The sequence below is a fragment of the Bos grunniens genome, chromosome 15, assembly GCF_055505025.1.
Source record: "Bos grunniens cultivar Pamir isolate PY7600 chromosome 15, Bosgru_T2T1.0, whole genome shotgun sequence".
In the NCBI taxonomy this organism is placed as follows: Eukaryota; Metazoa; Chordata; class Mammalia; order Artiodactyla; family Bovidae; genus Bos; species Bos grunniens.
Genome location: NC_141179.1, coordinates 64809296 through 64831976, shown reverse-complemented (window position 1 = coordinate 64831976; position 22681 = coordinate 64809296). Strand labels below are relative to the sequence as shown.

The window sequence follows — 22681 nt, the reverse complement described above, 5'->3', positions numbered from 1 at the left end:
TCTTTACAGAGATGCATGTGTGGGAGCTGGTAAGGATGGAGTGGGATGAAGTTGGGTGATGATTCAGAAATTCTGGATGGGTGAACATGTAGTAAGAAAGCAGGCCCCTCCTAGCTCCCGTCAGCCTCTCCCAGTCCCTGGCCTGGGAGCCACCAGGGGTGGCAGGCAGAGGAAAGGTCTGTACTGTAGGAAGAAACACTGTGTAGGGGGTGGACCCACTGGAGGTAGAGAGGAGACAGGATCTGAGAACCTGGGAGAGAACCAGGGAGGACCCGAATAATGAAAGAAGTGATGGGATGTCCCAAAGTTTGGGGCTTTAATTTCCCTACAAGACCTGGCAAAGAAAGACGAAGTTGCAAATACATTGCACTTGCATCTTAGAGGAAAACTGGAGTCAGACTGTCCAAGTCCTTGGGCCATGTGAGCTGGGGACACACTGGTAATTAACTGGGGGGAACAGAGCACAAGGCCAGGACACAGGATTTGCCTGTCAAGTCTCACTTCACACTGCTTTTCTTCTGAGAGACCTTCCCCAGCCCTATATTAGTCAAGGGCTTCCTGTAAATTCCATAACTAGTCATCACTCATGACTTCATCACTCATCTCAGTCATCGACTTGTGAAGGCAAAACCGTGTCTCACCTGCATATCACTGTGCCCTGAACTGTGCATGGTACACAGAAGGGAGTGTCTTAGAACCCAGGGTTCTGAGCAGCATACTTTGAAAATCACTGAAGGATAGGCACCTGGTGCCCTGTTTGTGAAAGAAGCTGCCATGTCCCCTTTCCCTGGATTTCAAGTTTAGGTGGAGCTGAGGTCAGTGTCCAACTATTGAGACCTCCCAGCTCTGCAGCATTAACTGACTTCGTGCTGGTGGCTGGGACAGGCTGGGGCACTGGACTCCACCGGTTCAGTTCCGTTCAGTTGCTCAGTCGTGTCCGACTCTTTGTGACCCCATGGACTGCAGCACGCCAGGGCTCCCTGTCCATCACCAACTCCTGGAGTTTACTCAAACTCATCTCCATTGTGGAGTCGGTGATGCAATCCAACCATCTCATCCTCTGTTATCCCCTTCTCCTCCTGCCTTGAATCTTTCCCAGCACCAGGGTCTTTGCAAATGAGTCAGTTCTTTGCATCAGTTGGCCAAAGTATTGGCGTTTCAGCTTCAGCATCAGTCCTTCCAATGAATATTCTGGACTGATTTCCTTTAGGATGGACTGGTTGGATCTCCTTGCAGTCCAAGGGACTCTCAAGAGTCTTCTCCAACACCACGGTTCAAAAGCATCAATTTTTCGGCGCTCAGCTTTCTTTATAGTCCAACTCTCACATCCATACATGACTACTGGAAAAACCATAGCTTTGACTAGAGGGACCTTTGTTAGCAAAGTAATGTCTCTGCTTTTTAATATGCTGTCTAGGTTGGTCATAACTTTCCTTCCAAAGAGCAAGCATCTTTTAATTTCATGGCTGCAGTCACCATCTGCAGTGATTCTGGAGCTCAAAAAAGTAAAGTCCGTCACTGCTTCCACTGTTTCCCCATCTATTTGCCATGAAGTGATGGGACCGGATGCCATGATCTTAGTTTTCTGAATGTTGAGTTTTAAGCCAACTTCTTCACTCTCTTCTTTCAGTTTCACCAAGAGGCTCTTTCAGTTCTTTGCTTTCTGCCATAATGGTTGTGTCATCTGCATATCTGAGGTGACTGATATTTCTCTTGGCAATCTTGATTCCAGCTTGTGCTTCATCCAGCCCAGCATTTCTCATGATGTGCTCTGCATAGAAGTTGAATAAGCAGGGTGACAATATACAACCTTGATGTACTCCTTTCCCGATTTGGAACCAGTCTGTTGTTCCATGTTCAGTTCTAACTGTGGCTTCTTGACCAGCATACAGATGTCTCAGAAAGCAGGTCAGGTGGTCTGGTATTCCCATCTCTTTAAGAATTTTCCACAGTTTGTTGTGATCCACACAGTCAAAGGGTTGGTATAGTCAATAAAGCAGAAGTAGATATTTTTCTGGAACTCTCTTGCTTTTTTGATGATGCAACGGATGTTGGCAATTTGATCTCTGGTTCCTCTGCCTTTTTTAAAACCAGCTTGAACATCTGGAAGTTCACAGTTCACATACTGTTGAAGCCTGGCTTGGAGAATTTTGAGCATTACTTTGCTAGCATATGAGATGAGTGCAATTGTGTGGTAGTTTGAGCCTTCTTTGGCATTGCTTTTCTTTGGGATTGGAATGAAAATAACTTTTCCAGTCCTGTCGCCACTGCTGAATTTTCCAGATTTGCTGGCATATTGAGTGTAGTACTTTCACAGCATCATCTTTCAGGATTTGAAATAGCTCAACTGGAATTCCATCATCTCCACTAGCTTTGTTCGCAGTGATGTTTCACAGGGCCCACTTGACTTTGCACTCCAGGATGTCTGGTTCTAAGTGAGTGATCACACCATTGTGGTTATCTGGGTTGTAAAGATCTTTTTTGTATAGTTCTTCTGTGTATTCTTGCCACCTCTGCCACCTCTTCTTAATATCTTCTGCTTCTGTTAGGTCCGTACCATTTCTGTCCTTTATTGTGCCCATCTTTGCATGAAATGTTCCCTTCAGAAGTGCAGAAGATGAGGAAATGACATACTCTACCTCTCTTACAGGAGATGCAGGTGGGACCCACCACACCTTGTGGACCAAAATCCAGGACTGCCAAACATCAGTCCTTGTGTAGCCAGTGCCCATGGGAAGCATCCCCTTTAGACAACAGCAGTTTCCTGCTGAGCCTGGTAACTCCTTCCCAATCCCTCTCCATCTAGCGCCAGGAATGAAATCTATTTATCAAGCCAGGTCCAGGTGTTATGCAAGCTAGCTCCTTACATCTGGATACCTGGAATCAGGAAGGCCAGACATCCAAATGGCACATGTGTGCATACATGCAAAGTCACTTCAGTCGTGTCCGACTCCGTGGGACCCTTATGGACTCTAGCCCGCCAAACTCTCTGTCCATGGGATTCTACAGGCAAGAATACTGGAGTGGGTTGCCATGGCCTCCTCCAGAGGGTCTTCCCAACCCAGGGATAGAACCCACGTCTCTTAAATCTCCTGCACTGGCAGTCGGGTTCTTTACCACTAACACCAGCTGAGGGTAGGCACTTTTTTCATCTCACATGGATGTGGTTTTTGTTCAGTTGCTAAGACATGTTGGACTCTTTCTGACCCCATGGACTACAGCATACCAGGCTTCCCTGTCCTTCACTGTCTCCTGGAGTTTGCTCAAACTCATGTCCATTGAGGTGGTAATGCCAGAAGGTGAACATTTTCTCCAATGGAATATCTTTCTCAAGCTGAAAGAATATCTGAATATCTTTATCAACTGGTCCCTCTGAACCTCCTGTGCCGTCTTTCAAATGCGATAAAGCACCCGACCTCCCAGCTTGGTCCCTGGCTACTGTGTTCCACGCAAGGGGCCATACCTGCTTACCTGCAGATAGTAAGTGGGCTCCATGAAAGACCCATCTAGGCTGTAGCAATCATTTTTCTCTTAAAAACAGCTAATAAGAAACTAGCTCTCCCTCACACTGGGGATGGGGTGGGGGAATGCGGTGATCAAGTCATCCTGTCCAGAAGATTAGGTTTTGATTTGCTGGGTTACCTTTCCTTCATTTTTAAGGCAACATGAAACCAGAGGCATCAGAGTTATGTCGCCATAAGCCTGGCTAAGTGTTATCTCTAAGTATCTTGAAGGCAAGGGCCAAGGTTTTATAAATACATCTGCTGACTCCTGCCAGGCACCCAGCGCACCCTGCACACAGAGGGTGAGCTGACAAAGCTGCAGGTTTTCTGACTAATTAGCAAAAGTTAAGTACCATCTACTTTCTGAAAAGTACACATTATATTTAGATGGCTAGTGAAATTACGGAGTCAAATAAAATCTGAACTGATCAACGCACACCCTGTGATTTCAGCTGTTTAGAAGAGCTGAGCAAGACAAAGGAAGCAAAAAAGGCCCACTAACAACCAGAACACAGGCCAAACACTCCCACACTAAAATGTGTAGACTTATCAGTAGGGAATGCCTCTAGTTACTCTCTTAGAGTTTATTTACTCCAACTCTACAAACAACTCTAATGAGCTCAGACGTGCCTCATTTGCAGATAATAGTACATTAGGCAAAGCATATTTAAGGGTGAGTATATCTGAAAGTCGGAGAAGGTAATGGCACCCCACTCCAGTACTCTTGTCTGGAAAATCCATGGATGGAGGAGCCTGGTGGGCTGCAGTCCATGGGGTCGCTAAGAGTTGGACACAACTGAGCGATTTCACTTTCACTTTTCACTTTCATGCATTGGAGAAGGAAATAGCAACCCACTCCAGTATTCTTGCCTAGAGAATCCCAGGGATGGGGAAGCCTGGTGGGCTGCCGTCTATGGGGTCGCACAGAGTCGGACACGACTGAAGTGACTTAGCAGCAGCAGCAGCGTATCTGAAAATGGGGACATTGGCAGCAATAGAAGGAGTGAGCTGGGAGCAAGGTCAGGAGAAAGAAAAACCATACTAAGCCTTGTAGTAATTCCAAAAAGCATAGTTTGGAGATGTTTGACACAGGGGAAGTAATTCTACAAACCATCAGAGCCCATCTTACAGAAGTCATTTTAGTACAGTGAGGCATAATAATGATGTTGAATCATTTGTTAAAGACAAATTAAATCATGTTTTTCTTCTAAAGAAGGGGAGAAGGATGTAATTCATTCCAGAATGTTAAAATTCAAGATAGCACATATTTTAAAGATATTTTGGCAAGTAAAGGAATGAGTTTTAAAAGATAACTTTTTAAATGTACAATTTTATTTATTTATTTATGGCAGTGCTAGGTCTTCATTGCTGTGTGAGCTTTTTTCTAGTTGCGAGAGCGGGAGCTACTCTCTCTCTGCACTACTCAGGCCTCTCCTTGCGGTGGCTTCTCTCGTTGCGAAGCACGGGCTCTAGAGCACAGGCTCAATAGTTGTGGCGTGTGGGCTTAGTTGCTCTGTGGCACGTGGAATTTTCCCGAATCAGGGATCGGGAGACACAATGCATGTGTCTCCTGCATTGGCAGGTGGATTCTTTGCCACTGAGCCACCAGGGAAGCTCAGGGATAAGCTTTGATCACCAGGAAAATTAATAAATATGTAGGGTAGTTTTACCCTGACGATGCTTAAATGTGGCATCACTACAATAAGAGCAGACACCAATGCTGGGGCTGAAGTGAACCTGAGGGGTAGACAGAATGGACCCCAGGGGTCTGGACAGAGAGCAAAGTTGACACAGGCCTTGGGTGTCAATGTGTATTGACAAATGCTGAAACAAATGCTAAAATGAACACAGGCCTTCAGAAGACAGCCTGCCTTTCTTATCCGTGACGGAGGGTCTCACACCCACTCTAGGGGCCATCACTGTGCTACTTCTGTTTGCCTGCTTTTTGTTTTTCATTTGGCAGTGCTTTAACAGGTGGCCGAAAGGCAGGTCTGGGTGTGCATATTCAGGTTCAGCTGGTCGCTGCCCTTCTTTGGTCTAGGCTGGGCCAAGTCAACTGTGCCATAAACTCCTACTCGTATAAGGAAGAAACCAGGGGACTGTGACAAGACAGTCTTCAGCTGAAGACATGCAGAAAGCTTTCGGATCTACATGCAAAGTAGTTCTGTCCTGGGCTTCTAATACTTCTTTTTCTGGTATTGCAACTAAAATTCTTATAGGATTTTAAAGTTGAAAGGAACAAACTTGGTACAGGCTTTGGAGCTGGGAAGATGCAGGTCTGAATGCTGGATACATCATAGGAACAACAATAATACCTACATTATGGGTCTTGTGTAGATTAAGACAACATAAATAGAACATCTAACATGGTGTCTGGCACATAGAAAATACTCAAAAATTGACAGTTAATATAAAAATGTATTTGATTAAGGGTGCCCTCCAGGAAGAGGTGGAATCTGACTGAAAGTGGTTCTCAGACATCTCTATCAAAGGATATCACCACCACCACCACCAGTCCCTCAACCCCAACCCCCTCCAATTGCCAACTGCCTCTTCTCAAGGCTGACTTTCGACACCTGGTTGGTGAGAGGGGCCCTGAGATAACAAAACACTTAGTCTCAGCCTCACATTCATTTTCTCCCTGAAGTATGTCAAGCAGGGAATCAGCGAGGGTCTCACCGAATCAGCCCACTGGCTGGGGAGCTCGTTCTCTCCAGCGTAGGACATCCAGGCCTGGTTCCTGTAGGACGAGGGGGGCGTTGGGATGAAGTAGCCGGTGAAACCAGGTCTGTTGGCAGCTGGGATGGCGAACACTGCTGGCACCGTATTACCTGGCATGGAGGAGATGGATGGGTGAGATTAAGCCAGCGCCTTGCCCACTGGGCTAACATCTGCACAAGCTCGGGGAAGCTGGGAAATAGGAGGATTCTGGCATTGGAGAAGGAGCTCCTGGGGGGCGGGGGGCAACAGATTTCCACCTGTAGCCTCAGCCCCTGCTCACCTGCCCAGACAGTAGTAGAGTCACCTGCTGAGACTTGGACCTGGCTTTCTAGAGATGCAATGGCTCAACTCCCCTTGCCGAGCCTTCACCAATTCCCCCATCCCCATCCCACACCCCTGATCTGCTGGCAAGAGGAAATGACACCTTGGTGCCGGGGGTTTTCCTCCCAGAAGGATGGGTGTTCTTAAAGAGCCAAGAAGAGGAACCAAAAGGAATGGGTTTCATTGGTGGAATTTCTGGACACACTATGCTTTACTAAGTATTGACAACTGGGTGTTTTAGCCTAAAAGGAATGGTTTGGTTACAAGAAAAAACCCATTAGGGCATGTCCAAACCTCCACATTCATTGTTTGTAACAGCGAAACACTGGAAACAACCAGTATGTCCCTCATCAGGGGACAGGATCAACTGTGGCATATCTCATAATGGAATACCACATGGCAGTGTAAACAAATGAACTGGATCAATATGAGTGTAGCAACCTGGAGAACCCTTGCTAACAATGTTTAATCAAGAAAATAGTGCAAAAGGAAAGGTATAGCTTGGCATCACTTATGTAAATTTAAAATATATATAGCATTAATACAGTATATTGTTGTAACGTAGTGAAATGTTAACACCTACTACTTAAGGACTGTAATTACCTCTGGGGAGAAGGGGAATGAGTTGGGGGTACACAGTTGTATCCGGATTGCTTTTTTTAAAGATCTGAGGTCTGGAAAGATGTTAACATCCACCCTGACTGTAATATATCTTAGTATTTTGTCAGATTTCAGATATTGTAAACAAATAAAAGCAGTAGCTCTTCTAGCCAGGGCTACAGGAGATCCAGAAATACAGCCGCTTTGATCCCTGAGCCTGGCGGACAGAAGGTGAAGAGCGGGGGAGGCAAAGAACAGAGGTAGAGGGGGTGACGCTGGGGCAGGGGGCGTGCTTCTTCCAGACTTTTCTCCTCTAGCCCACCTGAGTAATTTAAAGCCGACTGATCCAACTGCGCCACGGACACGGGGCCTCGGGACACCTGCGCGAAGGAGGCGCTGTCGTGCAGCTGAGCGGGCTCGGGCCCCGCGGACTCGGCCATCCTAGTCTTGCTGCCAACGTCCGAAGTGGACCTGGGCGGGGAGAGAGGCCACCTTAGCCGCCTGCTGGGACTGCGGCCCGCGGGGTGAGGCGGGGCTCCCGGGGAAGCCGGGGAGCGCCTCGGCCTCCGAGCGACAGGACTGCTGGGTCTTCGGGCCTGAGTTTGCAGCCCCCGGCCCCCCGATGACAAAGGGGGCCTGCACGCCCAGACCTGGAGCAGCCGTCGCGGTGGCCGAGCTGGAGTCATTTTTAGACATTCAAGGTCAGTGCTCCCCTGTGGGTGACTCTTGTGTCTCTGGGGAGTAGAACACTTCATCTCCACAAAAACATGAGCCAAGCAATTAGCACTGGGTCTTAGCTGGGGATGGTCAACCTGGCAGGCGATGACATCACCGGCAGCCAATGGGAAGGCTTCGTCTGGAGAGCGGCTGGAAGCAAGAAGCCCCAAGCTCCGGAAGCTAGGGCTGGGGTCTGCTCTCTGGAGCAGAAGCCTAGTGCTTGCCGAGTGTTATGAATGCGAGAACACGTTTTTGTTCCACAGGTAAGCAGAGAATCTGGCCCACTTAACACCCATTTCCACTTAGTGCTCAGAAAGCCAGGTAATAAGAGGGGGCTAGGGTGGGGGCATTGGCTTCTCACCCCAGTATAAAGGGTGCTTTAGCCAGTCTCTGTCTTCTCTTTGGCAGAGGCACTCCGGCTTTCCTAAAATTCAGATGGAAGGAGGCAAAGATAGCCACAACAGGTAGCAGGCTGCCAGCCCACAGGGCCACCCTCTGCACAGGGGTGCCAGGGAGCAGGACAGGAGGCAGGGGTCTGAGTCCTAACTACCTCCTCTCTCTGAGCCCCAACTACCTCCTCTCTCTGAGCCCCAGTTTCCTCAAAGAGGAGGGTGACTCCATCTCAAAGGTTCCTCTCTGGTCCAACCCTCTGGTTTCCTATGGAGGAGTGACCTCCTGATACTTGGCGAGGATGACAAATGGTGCAGAAGGACATGAAAGGAGAAATAAGAAGTAGGTGCGGGCCTTCAGCAAATGTAGCATGAGTCACTGATGACAAGCTCCTCCAATTCAGAACCCTCAGGAGCAACTATTCCCCAGGGAGGGTCAGACACAGGCTGTGAGGATTAAACTCCACAGGAGGTGGGTGGGGGGGGGGGACCAGGACCGTGGGGTCTCTCTTCTTTCTCCTTCTCTCCTTTTCTCACTCCCACAGCTCTGGCTTCTCACGTGCTGTTTCTAGGCACCAGCTACTCCTTTGGAAAACCATCCTGGGAAAATCCCTGGATTCTGCTCCGCACACGTGGTCACCTTTGAGGACTCCCAGAGCCTCTGAGATCATTTAGGCCTTTGCTCTCATTTGACAGATAAGGATGGAGAAGGCAATGGCACCCCACTCCAGTACTCTTGCCTGCAAAATCCCATGGATGGAGGAGCCTGGTGGGCTGCAGTCCATGGGCTCGCTAGGAGTCAGACACGACTGAGCGACTTCATTTTCACTTTTCCCTTTCATGCACTGGAGAAGGAAATGGCAACCCACTCCAGTGTTCTTGCCTGGAGAATCCCAGGGATGGGGGAGCCTGGTGGGCTGCCGTCTCTGGGGTTGCACAGAGTCGGACACAATTGAAGTGACTTAGCAGACAGATAAGGAAAGAGGAGCCAGACAGGTGAGGCATCGTGCCTGGGGTTACCCAGCAGGCTACTGGCAGGTAAGGTGGAACCCTGGTCTGCTATCCCCACCCCGCCCCCCCACTCTGAGCTTGACTGGGGTCAAAGGGTGATGTCTACACACAGCTCAGCATCCTAAACTGCTGGAAATGAAGGGAGGGTTGTTTCTGAGGAAAACTCATTTCTTTTCACCGTTTTCACCAAGTTCAGACCTGTGGCCCACATAGAGCATGACAAGCATTTTGGGGCAGGCTGTGGTAGGAAGGCCAGGGCAGTGGCCCATATGGATGCCAAGGCACAGTGTCTCTCCCAGCCCTGGACATACTGTCTATTCCAATCTCCCCCAGTGCTCTTGGCTGTTGTTTCCTGTCTATACGTAAAGCATGTGCTTTTTATAGTGTTACAGAGCAAAGAGAATGCTGAATATATGCTTCCCAGCTGACCTGTCCAAATTCATGTACTTTCAGCCTGAAGGCAAGAGTTAGGGCAGGAGCCAAGACACACTGCTCCCCAGCCTCTTGGACACCACCCCTCAGTAACAAAGGGTCTTCTGACACACACACCTGCAGGAGGTGCCCAGACTTGAGACAGCTGTTGTGATGGCCCAAACTGGAATAATTTTTAGATGCTCAGTGTCAAGGCATGAGGTTTTCAGGGTATGGGGCAGTTGACCTTGGGTTTTTTCAACTGTGGGTTCTACAGGACTTTCCATTGTCGATGGTAAGAAAGTAGGCCAACCCTCTGTGGCCCCCACTTCTTTCATGGCATTCAAGGTACCCTGGTCACATGATTGTCTATACAGGTGATGCACATGATTGTCTATACAGGTGGGGCAGGGCATGAAGGAAATATGTCAGGGCAGGGCTCACAGGACCAAATCTTCTGCAAATATCCCAAACAAGGCAAAGAAAGGAATGTGTTACCGCCTGAGGGAAGCGACAGCCACAGGGCCCGTCCGTGGAGGCACAGGTGGAGGGGGAGAGCCCATGACCATTTCAGGAAGCTGGGAAAACCTGTAGGCCTGAGAAAGAGAGGAGCAAATAGGGAGACACATGTTAATATCTGGTGCTCATCAACACACAGGTTCTTCTTACTTAAAAGGGAAGCAGACTTCTGAGGAGTCTGCTCCTCAGAAAGACTTTCCTTCTTTCCTCAAACGTCCCCCTTCCATCACCCTTAACATGTCCCCAGTCCCCTCTGCTGGAGAAGGCAATGACACCCCACTCCAGTACTCTTGCCTGGAAAATCCCATGGATGGAGGAGCCTGGGGGGCTGCAGTCTATGGGGTCGCTAAGAGTCGGACATAACTGAGCGACTTAACTTTTACTTTTCACTTTTATGCATTGGAGAAGGAAATGGCAACCCACTCCAGTGTTCTTGCCTGGAGAATCCCAGGGACGGGGGAGCCTGGTGGGCTGCCGTCTATGGGGTCGCACAGAGTCGGACATGACTGAAGCAACTTAGCAGCAGTAGCAGTAGCAGCAGCAGTCCCCTCCGCTGTCACATCTACCCCCACTCCTCCCCTTGGTGGGCCCTTGCAGTCAGAGTCCTTCAGTTGGTCTTAGAATCCGCCAAGTTGTTTCCTGCCTTGGGCTTCCCCAGGAATGTTTCTCTCCTTTCTTTCTTTCTGTCTTCATCCAGCCCCATATTCCCTTGGAGCTCCATATTCTGTTTTATTTTTTTATCATAGCAGTTGTCACTCTAGTATTATATCATTGCTTATTTATTATTCACAACAAGACTGTAATGAGGGCAAGGGATCTGTTGTCAGCTGTATCTTCATGCCTGGAACAGTGCCTGTTATATCCTGGATGGGCAATAAATATTAGATAAAGAATGAATCATTGATTGTGCTTATTTTCTCACTCATGGAAAGCAGATTTCGTGGGGGAAAGCAATGGGTTTGGAGTCCGGAATATGGGTTGAGGTTTGCTAATAAATAGACTTTTTGTCCCTAAGCAAGTCAGGTGACTTCTCCGGACCTCAGTGTCTTCTGCTGAGATGGAGACAAGGATGCCTTGCTCAGAGGGGTGGGTGCAAAGCAGATCAGGCCAGGCAGTGTATGTGTAAGTATTTTATGATCTATAAAGCACTATTTAAACATAAGGGATCAAACTGTCAAGTGAAGATTGTAATTAACTTGGGAGGGGAGAAAAGAAAAATGGTCAGAGACAGGACCAGCAAGCCAGACCATAGCCTCTGAACAGGAGAAAATCTAGGAATGCTCTCTGCAAAGACAAAGCATGGCTTGTGCTTCTTATTCATTTTTTTCTATAGGTATCATGGCCTGCCATATCTCTTAAGGAACAAGATGATAGGGCTTTAAACCTGAAGGTATCCAGACAAAAGGTAGCAGAGAGAGAATCCATAAACAGGATTCTTTAAAATGAACGAGGGCTTTTCCCTCCAGCATTATGGGCTTCCCACATGGCACAGTGATGAAGAATTCACCTGCCAGTGCAGGAGATGAAAGAGATATGAGTTCAATTTCTGGAGTAGGAAATGGCAACCTGCTCCAGTATTCATGCCTGGAGAATCCATGGACAGAGGAGCCTGGGGGGCTACAGTCCATGGGGTCGCAAAGAGTCAAACATGACTGAGTGACTGAGCACAGACACATTAGGGCAGACTACCTACTCATAAGGGCCAACCCACTAAATAACAAGTAGATCCTAGGTGAAACATGGCTTTTAATGCATGCTGGACTTGCAAGATGTAAGGAAATCTTAAGGATTCCCACCCACTATCCACCCTTTCCCTCCCACACCATAGCAAACTAAAATAAAAACTGTGAGCTGAAATCAGAGGTGGAAACAACGAGTAGTAAACAAATGTGAAAGGTGAGATTGCCTGGAAAACAAATGCCATATTGGCAATCAGTTAAGCCTGGGATAGGCAAGGTGAGGCAGGTAAAACCGAGACCCTTACAGCCAACCTAGGCTCTCCGTTTGGTTCAGTCATTCACGCTCTGTGGACACGTCAGTCCCTCTGTGCTTTATTTTTCTATTATTTATTTTCCTTGTGAAAAAAGGCACTCAAATACTTTGTGGGTTTCCACAAAAAAAACACTTCTTTAGCCATGAAACCATTCTGACATAGCCCGAATACATAACCAAATCAAAGCAGAACTGCTCTGGTAGAAATTGAGGGTGGGGATGCCCTGGTGAGTTTGACCCTTTGCTTACCTGCATGATGGCACCTGGGGACTCCCTGAACCCTACGGTTTTGCAGAGTTTGAAAATCATTGTCCTTCCAGCTTGGCATTTACACTATTATCAACAAACCAACAAATAAGGACATGCCTTTCCCAAAACAGAGAAAGAGGTGTCTAGCCCCTCATCTCTCTTCTGGCTTCTCCTGATATCAGCAGAGGAGACAGACAACTTATTTTTATCCCTGGTTCTTGGAAGGCATACTCTGTAGTCAACACAGTTTTCCAGCCAAGAAAATGCATTCGGGGTCTCTATCTTGTAACAGTTAACCAAAGAATTGATTAAAAGTTCTGAATTTTTGACAAGTACCAAGGGAATTTCCTACTTTGTATGATCTTCTCCAGGTACAAAGCAAGCCTGTACAGGAGATCAAGGTCTCCTTTGGTCTGTACCCTTGGTGCTCCTGGGAAGCTACAGGTTCACATGAAAAGCAGAAAGGCCACCTTTGCCCCGGGCTGAGGAATTCCCCTCAGCAGTGTCTTCCTCCCTTCCCTGTGCAGTTCCCCCATGGGTCCCAGTCCTCCTGGATTTGCATTCTGGCTTCTTTTCCATGTGTTTGGAACCTGACTGCCTGCCAGCTGCCTTGTGACTCAGATCTCACTGGAAGCTATTGTTCAAAACTGTTACCTTGTTCCAGGTTTCTAGTTCCTGGAACAGGAACAGTGACAGTGGCCTTGAGGGGCCCAGTCTGGCACCCAAGGACACCATCTTTTGGGATCCCTGTCCTCTGGCTAGAAAGGAGATCAGACACTCGGAACTGAAGGCAGGGTTTATAAAAATAGCTCTTAGTTCTCCCAGGTGGAAGAAGCCTGGATATAACAAGAAGAGGCTCCACTTTGAGCTCAGAACTTTGGTTGTAAAAGTAGAAGGGACATGGTCTGCTCAAGGTTCCCGGTCCCGATGTCCTTGGGCAGGGGGCGAGGGGGCGGGTCAGGGCCATTCTTTCTAGCAAACCCAGTGGAGAGTGAGCCCAGGTGAGACTCCCTGTGTGCTGGACCCTCCTTGTGCACATGCATCCATCCAGAGGGGGAATCCGGTCAAGATCAACCTTGGCGGGGGGTAGCACTAGAGGGGTGACGGGTCAAAGGGGGCAGCCTGCAGTTGGAGGAACAGATCAGGGTCTCAGGCTTTGCACTGGTGGGAGAGCGAGGACTTACAGGCCAAAGCCACCTACTCTAGTTGGAGGCCACTGTCCAGAGCCAGCCAGTCAGCCCCAGGCCAGAGCGGATATGCCAGTTTTTCCATTCCTGCTGACAGTGCTGGCTTCCACTGCGTGGCGCCCCTTCCACCGCACTGTGAATACTGCTCAGCCCAACCTGTGTCTACCTAAGGCCCCATGCAGCTGGAAATAACTTTACATCCTATTGCACGAAGTAGAATCTTCCAGAGGATAGTTCTTATTTAGTTGAAAACAGAGGGTGTGGTAACTGAAGACGGACCCCATGGTGAAAACCCAGTGTTTATCTTGATCTCTCAGCTTACCAGGAGTTACTGAGAGCAACACTGGGGCTCTCAAGGGCCTGGGATTCATAGAAGGTTTGAGCTGGAAAGAACAGGAGACACCAAGACCTCACTCCTTACCTTAACACAGAGGCAAAAGGAAACCCAGAGAAGTGAACTGACTTGCCCAAAATCACATAGCCAGTTTAAGGGCGCTGTCTCAAAATTCTGAGCCAAGGGTGGCGTGGTGCAGAGCGTATGGGTTTGGAGTTAGACAAAAGTGGAGTTGAAACCTGGCTTGACCTTGACCGGGTGCTTGACCTCAAGTAACTTACCTCTCTGTACCTGTTTTCTCATTAGGTAATGAAAGTAACAGGATCAAACCCCATTTCAAAGGCTGTTTAAAAGACTCATTTTATATGTTGATGTGATGTCTGGCACATAGTGGGTACTCAATAAATGATATGCTCTTCCTTCTGAGACAAGATAATATTTTGATATAGTAATTGTAGTAACCAAGACCTTGCCACCACAGTTCCTTGAATCCAGGGCCCTTCCCCTGCCCCAAGAACATCTTGCCTTCCTGCCCCAGGGAAGAAAGTTCACTATCACTCAAGATGGCCCAAGAGCCAACTCTTCCTGGCATTTCAAAAGCTAAAAGCTATTAAAATGCAAGAGTTTAGGATTTTGAATATCAAAAACCTAAGCCCTTAAAGCACTCAAAGCTGATGCCAAAACAAACTTTGAAAGAAGTGAGGTACCTTTAGACCAGCGGTCCCTAAGCTTTTTGACACCCTGGACCTGCTTCATGGGATACAATGCTTACGTGGAACTGGGGAGGGGGGTGGTTTCAGGATGATTGAAGCGTATTACATTTATTGTGCACTTTATTTCTATTATTATTACATCAGCCCCCCCTCAGATCATCATGCATTAGATCCTGGAGGCTGGCAATCCCTGGTTTAGACCACTCTGCCCCTGTATTAGGCAAAGACCCTTAAGTAAAGAAGAGCAGAGCTTAGATGCTAATGAGCCTGGAGAAGGGGCTCTGTGTCCCATCTCAATCTGGGAGAACAAGGGATGGAGAGGAGAGAATAAACAGAAGGACAATGCTAGAGAGCGGAGAGGGGCAAGGGTGTGTGTGTGTGTAAGGACGATGCTAGAGAGGGGAGAGGGGCAAGGGCGTGTGTGTGTAAGGGCTAGAGAGGAGAGAGGCAGAAGGGAGAGAGAAGGCTCAAGCATGGGAGGAAGGGAAAGAGAAGTCTGGAGAGAGCTTGTAAGTAGGGGGACCAGGAAACATCTGTGCTCTCCCCAGACCAACACCTGCAGACTAGGTGGAAAGGAGCGCTTCTCAGAGGTGCCGCCCAGAGTAGTTAGATGAGAATAAAATGAGACCAAGTACTGAAGCTTTCTTCACCCTCTGACCATGCTTTGCACCATGTAGCCACCCACCCCTAGTCCTACACACACACAAAATAAGCTTAATCAGAGACGGGGAGGGAGGCCCTATACTGAGACTGAGCTTTTGGCACTAGAACGCCATTACAGAGAAACAGTTACCTGTCTTGCACACCTGAATTTGTGAGCTGAGCTGCATATTTCTCTCCTCCCTCCCTCTCTCCCTTTCCACGCAGTATTCCTGTACAAAATGTGATTTTTACTTACTTGAATGATTTCTCTAAGCCTGAAGGGATATGCATTTGCCAGACACTGGGCACGCTGTTGGTTTTCAAGGGGGATTCCTCGGGGCAGCCCATAGGCAAAGATCTCCAACCTAGGCTGTCCCAGTTAATATGGAGCAACCTACCTTCACAGACTCTGGGAGTTGCAACACCCCATTGTTGGCAGCTAGCATAACTGACTCCATCTTGGGCCTGTTCAGTTCCTCCTGTCCTTCCATTGACCCTACCCGGGACTGTACCGCGTGGTAAATCACTTCTGTGCTGTCAAGGGCTTTGTAGTTAATAGATATCATCTAATGATCATTAGGTTCCAGGTGGCCTCTCTCCCTGCACCCATAAGACTAATTACCCATCATAAATCTTGACTTAGGAATGCACTGCCTGACTCCCTGTCCCCCAAACCCTAGGTTAACTATAAAACTGTCCCAGTAGCCCCTCTGCAGTGTTTAGTGCAGCTGCTAATGCTTCTGGATTGCCCCCTGCCCCATCCTACCCTGTACGTAAGTTACTCTATACTATAATACTGATCCATTGATTACATGGAACTGCCTCATTTTTCAGTCTCCAGATACCTTCTTGGTTTGTTGGGTGTCCTCCATCCTTAAACACCATTCAGCACTGCCTAGGGTAGACCTCTCCTGTTGTTCCAACTTCACCAAACTGCCAATGACTTTTATGCAAGAACTAACATTGACCCCCCCCCCCCACTTCCTGCCCCACCAAACCTGCCTGGATGGGAGCTCAGAATAGATTCAAATTAGATTTGGAGAAACACAAGAAATGTTTAACATTTTTTGAATCCAAGTGCTGTGGATGTAAATTCCTGCCTGATATGCCTGGTTATCTCATCATTAAGAAAGTTTAAGACGGAGTCTTTTGTTTTATTTTTGAGGGGAGAGGAGGAAAACAGGCTATAATCTTCTCAATTCTATCTTAGTAGAGATGTCTGTCTTACAAGGGGCTATGATAGGAATGAACAAAACCCCATCCAACTGGGGAGGCTTCCTGATAAGAAGAGCACACGCTGAAGTTTAGATTTGAGTTCTCATCAGAGCCTGGGACAACCTACTGGCTTACCTGGCCAGAGGGTGGACAGAACATGGGCTTTGAAGTTGGAGAGCCCTGGGTTCCAGCCCCAGTTCTGTCCTGTGTCACCCTGGGCAAGCTTCTTTACTTCTCCAGATCTCAGCTTCCCATGGAGTACGTGGGGGATAGTAATGTTGACTTCATGGGGTGGTTCTTAGATCAGAAGAGACAATGTGCGTGTGTGCTAAGCTGTGTCTGACTCTGTGTGACCCCACAGACTGTGGCCCACCAGACTCCTCTGTTCCTGGGATTCTCCAGGCAAGGATTCTAGAATGGTTGGCATGCCCTCCTCCAGAGGATCTTCCAAACCCAGGGACTGAACCTGCGTCTCCTGTGTCTCCTGCACTGCAGGTGGATTCTTTACCACTAGTAACACCTGGGAAGCCCTGGAAGAGACAAGAGCACTTAGCCTAAAAACCTATTTAGTGGGAGCGCCATAGATAGCAGCTGCTGTTATTATCACTGTTAGTTACATTTGTCAGGCCTCTAGTGGGGAAGATGTTTTGACCCTGCTGCCTTTCTTGGAGGGCTTCCTGGGTAGCTTAGTAGTAAACAATCTGCCTGCAGGTGTAGGTGACACAGGAGATGAGGGTTTGATTCCTGGGTCGGGAAGATCCCTGGAGAAGGAAATAGAAACTCCAGTATTCTTGCCTGGAAAATTCCATGGACAGAGGAGTCTGGTGGGCTACAGTCCATGGGGTCACAAAGAGTCAGACACAACTAAGCATGCACACATACCTTTCTCAGCATCCCCTACTCTGACGCCAACAGGAAGGCTATAGGATATTTTCATTCCACTTGGCAGAGACCCATTATGGCTGCTAGCAAAATTGGATTGGTCATTAGGTGTCAAGTCCAATTTCTTCACAGATTCAAGGGGTAAAATATGATCAAGAGTCTCCTGAACTGCGGTGCAGGAATCCCCAGCTGCCAGCAATAACCTTCTCCATGATATAAATGCCATCAGCCTGGCCGAATGCATTTAGAACCAGCAACTTCCAATTATCCCCCAGTAGAGCTTGGAGCGCTTCCTTTTTGGAAGCTGAAAAGTAATCATAGTTATCATTCTAAATTGCCACCTTGTCCATTGATTTCCATATTATCATAGCACAAGAGGGCTTGGCAAGAACTTGGGTTAAGAATTATCATTGCTACTGTGTATTGTTAGCCATTTCTCTTTTCATTAAAATAAGGACCTCATGTGTTGTTGGCAAAAGAAAACCTTAACAATGAAAAAACTTCCTTTGATATTTGGTTTGATGGGTAGTCTCTCTGCTGTGTTATTTCTCAGTCCACTTCCATTCTTTGGTGGCTTCATTTTTTCAAAGTATATAATACTAATGTTTCTGCCTTTCTTGGCACAACTGCCAATCCTGAATTATAGCAAACAGAACTATCTAAGCTTTCATATCCCCACAATGACATTTTTAGATGGTTTTGTTAAATTGAGGCATATGGATGTGGGTTGTGGCATCTTCTGGCCTGTCATTGGAAGACTCATCCCAGTTGTTTAAGTTTTTCTCTCTGAAATTCAGATCTGTTCACAGATCCCCAGAATCTGGCCTCCAGCTAGAGGGGCCCAGTCATTCCTGAGGATCATCTTTAAATAGAAGTGAGGCTTCCCTGAGCACCCAGAGCATGCTCTTAAAAAGAGTATAACGGGGTAGAAGAAAAAGATGTCATCTCAGAAGTGTCAGGAAAAGGGAGATAAGCAGTGGAACTCAGTGGGAAAAAGAGAATATTTTTATAATAATGGCTACATTTATCCAGTAATTCCATGTACCAGGCTCCATACGAAGCACTCTGATTAAAATCCACTAATACCTGTTGGGTGCTAAGTGCCAGGACCATGCTGAGCCTTTTTCATGAATTATCATCCTTTCCCCACTGCAGCTCTCTTCTCATAGACAGGAGGCTCAGAGTTACGGTCACCGGGTAAGGTCATACAGTTGGTGAGTGCCATCCCACTCTGGGTAGAGGGAGAATTTGGGGATATGGTCAATGTCTGGCATCAGAAAGGATGAGTCAATGAAACTGAAGTCAGTATGGATCAGTGTAAGAATGGATACAGGTAGCCCTCCCCCAAAGGACAGCCACTTTATGTGGTAAGATTAGAGTGTTTTCAACATCTCAGTGAGAAAATCCCTTCTTTCTCCATAAAGAACAGTACCAATTTAATGGGCAATTAGTTAAGAAAACTGTAATTGTGGAAACTGTAATACGACTGTCATGGGAAAGTATTTTAAAGTACCTGATTTGCAAGGCTCAGTGAGCATTTTTCTAACTCTTTCTGAAAAAAAGGGTATGTGGATTCTCATCTGATGGGAGCATGGCCAGTGGCGGCCCCAGAGTTGCTGGCACTCTTCTGGAAGTCAGTGCTTCTTGAACAGATCCAGCAAAGCTCCTGGATGGCAGAGGCAAACTCCTATTCCTGAAATCTGGGCATTGACCTTAGTCTTCTATTTAACTTAAACATTGTACTGAGGGGACTTCCCTGGTGGTCCAGTGGCTAAGAGTTCACACTCCCAAAGCAGGGGGCCCAGTTTCAATGTTTGGTTGGGGAACTAGGTCCTGTATGTTGCAACGAAGACAGCACAGCCAAATAAATAGTAAATATTAAAATAAAGTCCTTTAAAACATTAAGAATTTTGCACTGTATTCCACCTATATCTCAGGAAAATGGGATGCAAAAAAGATGTCCCACATTCACCTATTTCCTTTACTGACTTTGCTCTCTGGGTTTGCATATCACAGGCTGAGAAAAATGACTCTAATATCAACTCAATATCAGTTTTCCTTCTGATAATGTTGTACTTTCCCTAAATTGGCTTTTACTTAATGAAAGACCATAAAGTGAAGGCACTCAGTCGTGTCCGACTCTGCAACCCCATAGACTGTAGCCTGCCAGGCTCCTGCGTCCATGGGATTTTCCAGGCAAGAATACTGGAGTGGGTTGCTATTTCCTTCTCCAGGGGATCTTCCTAACCCAGGGATCAAACCCAGGTCTCCCCCACTGCAGGCAGACTCTTTACCATCTGAGCCACCAGGAAAGCCCAAAGTGAAAGTCGCTCAGTTGTGTCCAACTCTTTGCAACCCCATGGGCTATACAGTCCATGGAATTCTCCAGGCCAGAATACTAGAGTGGGTAGCCTTTCCCTTCTCCAGGGGATCTTTCCAACCCAGGTATCGAACCCAGGTTTTCTGCATTGCAGGTGGATTCTTTACCAGCTGAGCTACAAAGGAAGCCAATGAAAGACCATGTTGACCAGCAAACAAATATTCTGGCCCACCTGGTCATTCAGCTTCTCACTGCAGGTTTGTAAGTTAATATTAATAATAAAGCAGTTTCAGTGAGTTTAAGCAGCATAATCTGATCACCCTGGAGTGAATGGACAAAACAGAAATTCTGCACCTGCCAACCTAAAGACAAACTCTTGCAGTGATGATGACCTCATCCAAGTACAGGTGTCCCTGCCCCAAAGGCTCAGTTTGAAATAAATTTTGGTCTCTCCTGATAAGAGTTTTATCAACAGGGAAAGGCTGGGCCAGAGACTGACATTCAAAGAGAAAGACTGAGGGGATTAGGAATAGTGTTAAGATATCTCAGGGACCTGGTGAAGGAGGGAATCTGGAACAAAGAACAATAAGGAAGTTCACAACAGTGTGTAGATTAGGTAGTTACGTAGCATAACAGCAATTTACTAAGTGCCACTGTAGTGGTGCTGTTGGAGGCTGGTGGTTGAAGTTATCAAAAGGCTCCACAAGCTCATAGGTGTCCCGAATAGTCTACTGGAAAATGAAAGAAATAATACGATAGAGAGACAATAGAACAGCAGAAGGCAGGTTAAGAACATGGCCTTTGTCATCAGATGGCCTGACTTTGGGTCCTGGCTCCGCCCCTTCCTGGCTGTGTGACTTGAACAAGCTGTGAAACCTCAGTTTCAACGTCTGTAAAATAGGGATAAACTAGTAACTGTCTCAGAGGCATATAGTAAGAACTAAATAAATGAGTTACCATACTTATAACACTTAGATCACTCCCTAGTAACAGTGAAGCACTCAATAAATGTTAGCTTTTATTATTGTTGCTCACTCGAGAAGTTGTATCCAACTCTTTGCAACTCCATGGACTACAGTATGCCAGGCTTCCCTGTCCTTCACTAGTTCCTGAAATTTGCTCAGATTCATGTCCATCAAGTCAGTGATGCCATCCAACCATCGTATCCTCTGTTGCCCCCTTCTCTTCCTGCCTTTAATCTTTCCCAATATCAGGGTCTTTTCCAATGAGTTGGCTCTTCACATCAGGTGGCCAAAATACTGGAGCTTCAGCTTCAGCAATAGTCCTTCAAATGAATAATCAGGATTGATTTCCTTTAGGATTGACTGGTTTGATCTCCTTGCAGTCCAAGGGACTCTCAAGAGTCTTCTCCAACACCATAATTGGAAGCACCAATTCTTTGGTGCTCAGCCTTGTTTATCCAACTCACATCCACACATGACTGCTACTGGAAAAACCATAGCTTTGACTATATGGACATTTGTCAGCAACGTGCCTTCTCTAGCTTTTATTAGATAACTACATATCATAACCACAATTTATAATGCTCTATTAATGAGTAACTTGGAGATAGGGCATGAAATATTACAAGGGTGGAATCTATATATCACACAAAGCATTGTCTATTATGGTCTGTGGCTTATAAAACTATGTCCCTTTAAAAAGATTATCTATAGATGCTATGGTGATGAACTAATTAAATGCAAACTAATTAAAATGGTTGCTTAAATCATGGAAGCCTTTAGTCACTGGGTACTTTCTCAAATACTGAAGTACAGTTACTAGTTAGTGAGATGATCATGACAAACATTTATGGCATTTACTGGGTGCCTGGCATCCGTCTAGTACCTCATGTTAATCTTTACAACCACCTTAGGAAGTCGGTTGTTTTTCTTATCTGTTTATTTCACCTGTAGAAAATCTAACATCCCCAAGTCACAAAGCCGCTGAATGCTAGAACTGGAATTCAGTCAAATCACCCGCCTCCAGAGCCTCTGCTCAGAACCACGTGCTCCACGGCCCCCTGATATGGGGCCTTGGCCTACATTTTGACATTTAAATGAGGTCCTTGCCCTTGGGGTTGTAGAAAACCACCAGTGCACAAAGAATGAGGTCTGGCCTTCACAGGAGGGATAGAAAAGGAAATTCATTCAAAAACGTGCTTCAGCTGGACATCAGGGCTTACCCGTGCGCCTGTGCCCATAGGACTGAAAGATTTAGGCTTGGATCAGGGAGGGAGGACGGGATGAGAGCCCAGCAAAGGTCGTCTCCAAATCCCAAGATGGCTCATCACAAAAGTCCCCACCCTGAGACCCCTGTGGGCACACCCCAGGACAGGCAGATCTGATGATGACAGGCAGATTGGAGGGACATCTGACTTACCGGCCGGGGCAGACTGTACTGGTACATTTCTGGGCGGTAGGTCGGCACCCACTGCACCCCAGCCCTGGGCCGGGTCATGGTTCCCGGAGCGCTGGTCACCACCTCGGAGTAGGGCAGGTGCTGGGCGGAGCCGTAGGCCTCCGGGTGCCGGCCCTGGCCCGCATGGCCTGCCGATGCCAGGCTGAAGGCCTCCTCTAGCAGCATGTGCATCTGCTGCCGGACCTCGTCGATGGAGGGCTGCGAGCTCAGCGTGGAGGTCTCCGAGTGGCCTTTCACCTGCCTCGAGCGGCCATAGCCCCGGGGCTCGTTCACCCTGTCGATGTTGGTTTCCTCTATGATCTCAGGCTCCGTCTGTGGGACCAAACAAACGCCCCGCGATTTGTTAATGAACTTTCCTTCTATTAATGTTGTCTGTAACTTACTCTAAAATGTTCCATTTGGACAAGTGATGTTAGGCATTTGTGCTAATTTATGTTATACCCTAGGTGCCCTCTCCAGGAATTAACACTACAGGGCTATTCAGCTCATATTGTATCAGTGAGGCCATGCTCCAACTATCTATGTGAAATGAAC

At 47.3% G+C, this 22681-nt stretch overlaps 1 protein-coding gene across 3 annotated transcripts in view; it reads right to left on the bottom strand.

The window, feature by feature from the left end:
- KIAA1549L (KIAA1549 like) overlaps positions 1–22681 on the bottom strand; it is a 316445-nt gene that overhangs the window by 4363 nt on the left and 289401 nt on the right. For all 3 annotated transcript variants that reach the window (XM_086341097.1, XM_086341099.1, XM_086341096.1), the window contains exons 17-20: positions 22109–22459; positions 10172–10269; positions 7468–7616; positions 6183–6334 (exon numbers count right to left, since the gene is read on the bottom strand). In XM_086341097.1, coding sequence (XP_086197223.1) covers positions 6183–6334; positions 7468–7616; positions 10172–10269; positions 22109–22459 — 750 coding nt within the window. The remainder of the gene's footprint in view (positions 1–6182; positions 6335–7467; positions 7617–10171; positions 10270–22108; positions 22460–22681) is intronic.